General features: G+C 38.7%; 2 protein-coding genes across 2 annotated transcripts in view; one reads left to right on the plus strand and one right to left on the minus strand.

Annotated features, from left to right (window-relative positions):
- LOC104778999 (serine/arginine repetitive matrix protein 1-like) overlaps positions 1-413 on the minus strand; it is a 1,439-nt gene extending 1,026 nt beyond the window's left edge. Inside the window, exon 1 of the mRNA XM_010503399.1 lies at positions 49-413. Coding sequence (XP_010501701.1) covers positions 49-413 — 365 coding nt within the window. The remainder of the gene's footprint in view (positions 1-48) is intronic.
- Positions 1,882-3,558, plus strand: LOC104777160 (phosphoribosylglycinamide formyltransferase, chloroplastic-like). Its single transcript, XM_010501369.2, has 5 exons — positions 1,882-2,343; positions 2,485-2,599; positions 2,695-2,871; positions 2,958-3,084; positions 3,178-3,558. The coding sequence occupies exons 1-5, from the start codon at positions 1,992-1,994 to the stop codon at positions 3,289-3,291; spliced, it is 885 nt and encodes a 294-aa protein (XP_010499671.1). The 5' UTR covers positions 1,882-1,991; the 3' UTR covers positions 3,292-3,558.

The raw sequence follows: 3,935 nt of genomic DNA on the forward strand, positions 1-3,935 counted from the left end.
GGTAGATTCGAGACTTGAGGAGATTGTCGATGATGATTCGTGACTGACGGTTGAGGAGACTCTCGAAGTTGACTCGAGAATTCTGGTGGATTCATCGCGGAGGCGAGAGGTTGAGGAAAAGGACGCCTGGTTGGATCTTCGCCGGAAGGGGATGTTCCGGGAAAGCTCCTCGAGTGCTGGAACAGATTTGTCGGAGGTGGATAGTCTCGGTAAGAAGGTGTAGGTCTCGCTGGAGGCTGGAGGTTTGGGACAGGAGTTCCCTGAGAATCAGTCTCTGGGACTCGATGGTTCGCCGGCGTGAAGGTATACTGGGGAGGAAGATTGGCGGGTCTGTGATTCGCCGTTTGTGAGGTTCCAGAGGTTCGATTAGAGGGGTTTCTTCTTCCTCCGCCTCTTTTCTTTACTCCAGCCATCAAGGGTTTACGGTTTCGTCGAGTGAGAGGAATTTAGATCTAGGGTTTTGAGGTTTCGCTGTTTCGTCTCGAAGAAGAAGAAGAAGAAGAAGAAATGAGAAAAGAAATGTTAGATTAGGGTTTGTTCGGGGAAGAAAACGAAAAATAATGGGTTTTCGTGTTTTGTTAAGGCCCAAATTTATTTAAGCAATCGCTAAATAGTAGCTCTTTAGTTGCAATCTTTTAGCGACTGTCAAACTGGTCTCTAAATTAGTCGTAAATTGGCGAGAGTAGTTTGTTTTAAACAAAAATAACCGACAAGTGCTTATGAGTTATGAAAACAAAACTTGAAGACCTTGGCTTTTCCTTCAGTTCTTTTTTTCCTTGAGCTGGGGCGAAAAACCCAGAAAACATTCACGACCTTGAAAGTAAAACATACAACATAAACAAAATAAGATGACAGAAAACTTAATCTATGTTTTAATATAAATGGTTACAAATGGATTATTCCCACAACTTACACCCTCATTGTACTGACTGCCGCCATCGCCCCCCAAAATGGGGATTAGAAAGAATCCATTTTCCTTTATTCACTGTTGTAGCAAACATAGCCTCAATACCTCTGCATAATCAAACAATATCAACACCAAAATGTCTACAAATTTTTAAAAAAATGTAAGGAAATTTATGTTTGTTCAAAAAAAAAAAAATGTAAGGAAATTTATATGTACTTTTTTGGCTCCTTGGATTTATTTCGCTGTAGTCCAGCACACTCACAGAAATTACAAGGCTCCTTTACAAGGAATAAGCCTGCATAATCATCAACCACAGAGAGAGACTCATCAGCACGAATATTTTTTCATAAGATATTTAAGAAAAAGAACAAAGAAAGTTGAAGAATAAATATTTTTTTCATAGCCTTAATTACCGTTTTGGAATCTTCCAATTATTTTCTGCCCGTGGTCTACAACAGTACATCAGCGCAGGCGAACAACTGCTGCATAATCAAAACAAAGAGACGACTCATCAACAACAATGTCTATAAACAGAACTAAAAAGCAGTTGATATTGAAGAAAATTTATATGTTCTTTTTTTTTTTAATTATAGCCTTAGTATGGTTTCTTCCATTCCCTTTGACTAAGAATGTCACTCCAGTTGTCAAAACAAAACCCATAAATCTGATGCCTGTTAAACTTGCGCCCAGCTCTCATAGCCCTTCTTGTTTTTGTTCTAACCTTCCTGTACCGACACCAGGTACGTACAACAATAGATTTACCAAATTAAAAATAAATGAATTAATTTTATAATAGATAAAAAATATTATAATAAATAAATATATATATATATATATGTTACCTTATAATTTTTCATAATTAAATTAAAAAAAATTGGGTGGATCCGATAATTTATTGGTTCGGGTGGAGCGACCCGATTAATATTAATATGTGTCTTGGATCGGTAATTACTGAATCAACTTGTAAAGGGGTTAAGATTCTTAACTAAGAAGAGGCAGAGAAGACAAAAACAAAACAGTTTCCGTCCGTCACTCGTTCCGACAACAAAACCTCCGATTAAACAAACCTCCGTCGGGATTTCAAATGGAATCACGGGTATTGTTCTCGAGTCAACTCTACTTTCCGCCGCCGGTTCAGAATCGCGACAACTCGATTGCTCCTTCGTTGTTGGCGCCTCCTTCCCGGAATGCTCTCTCCTTCTCTTTCCCAGAATTAACCCGATCTGCAATGAGGATCGGAAAAACACTTGTAAAAGCTGCTCCAATCGTAGCGGAGGTTGGTGATGTTTCGAGAAGAGATGGAGTCATAATAATAAGAAGGAAGAAGCTTGCTGTGTTTGTGTCCGGAGGTGGTTCCAATTTCAAGAAGATTCATGAGGGATGCAGTGTTGGTTCTGTTCACGGGGATGTTGTTTTGTTGGTCACTAACAATAAAGGTATTACCTTTCTTCTCTGTTGGTTCTTTGGGTTAGTGAATCAGACAAGAACTCCAAAAGCAAAAGAATTGATTCAGACAAGAACTGCTTGCTATCAGTGTTTTGATTTTGAGTACTTGTTTATATGTATATCAATCTTAGATTGTGGAGGTGCTGAGTATGCAAGAAGTAATGGCATTCCTGTTTTAGTATTCCCAAAAGGGAAACGAGAACCATCTGATGGACTCTCTTCTACAGAGCTCGTTGATGTTCTTAGGTTGCCATCTCTCTCTCTCTCTCTCATTCTTTAGTCAATGGGTGTTACCACTTTTTTTTCTAGATATGTCTCTTTAACATTGGTTTAATGGACAGGGAATATGGTGTAGACTTTGTTCTTCTAGCTGGATATTTGAAACTTATACCGGTTGAGCTGGTGCAAGCTTTTCCTAAACGGATTCTAAATATCCATCCTGCGCTTCTTCCGGCTTTTGGAGGCAAAGGGCTTTATGGTGAGAGAGTTCATAAAGCTGTTCTTGCATCTGGAGCTAGGTGAAGTCGCATACTCACTCATACAATGTGTAGTTTCTTTCTTTTTCTTATGTGCAAGAAAACATGAAACGGGTTTTATTATGTAGGTATTCAGGTCCGACAATTCACTTTGTCGATGAAGAGTACGACTCAGGGCGTATACTTGCTCAAAGTGCAGTCCGCGTGAATGCTAATGATACACCAGAGGAATTGGCCAAAAGGGTTCTTCGTGAGGTGCTTACTACTAAAGAATACTTTTGAATATTACATTTTACAAGTCAGATAATTTCATTGGTTTTTTTTTCCTTCTTTCTATTTTGGGCTTAGGAACACAAACTCTATGTTGAGGTAGTAGCTGCAATCTGCGAAGAACGTATAAAATGGAGAGAAGATGGTGTTCCTCTCATTCAAAGCAAAGAAAACCCTGACGAGTATTATTAGATCATTGACAAATGAAGTTCAACCACATTGGATCTCAGATTAGTTCCATTTTCAAATCAATGTATTTCAACCTTAGGTCATATAGTCTTCAGGCTGTAGAAGAAGTTTTTGCGCAGAGTATAGATTGTGAAATGTTTCTGAAAGCTCAAGTTTTGTTTCAGTTTGGTCAGAATTATATGGAAGGAGATGAAATTAAAGCCAAGAGACTTTTTGTATTGTGTAATACCAAAAGCTTTATCCAATTTTTTTCCCTAGAGTGTTTTATTACCATAAAGTTTTATTTCATCTATAAGAAGAATCAAAATCTCTGAAATCCATATTACAGATTCTAAAATGTAGAAACAGGGTTTTTATCAACTAGATTTGTTCCTAGAAGAAATGATTGGGTTAAGATGGAGCCCCGAGATAGAATGCAAGGCGAAGAATGTCACTGAATATTCCACCGGCTGTGACTTGAGCACCAGCACCAGGTCCACGAACAATCAGAGGCTGTTCTTTGTACCGTTTGGTTGTGAAAGCGATGATGTTGTCAGCGCCTGAGAGCTGAGCAAACGGATGATCTTTCTTGTACCGTTTCAACTCTACTGTTCCCTTTTTCTCTACCGCGTCTACAACTCCTACATATCTCAAGACCTATAAACACA

Source organism: Camelina sativa, chromosome 3 (assembly GCF_000633955.1).
Source record: "Camelina sativa cultivar DH55 chromosome 3, Cs, whole genome shotgun sequence".
Lineage (NCBI taxonomy): Eukaryota > Viridiplantae > Streptophyta > Magnoliopsida > Brassicales > Brassicaceae > Camelina > Camelina sativa.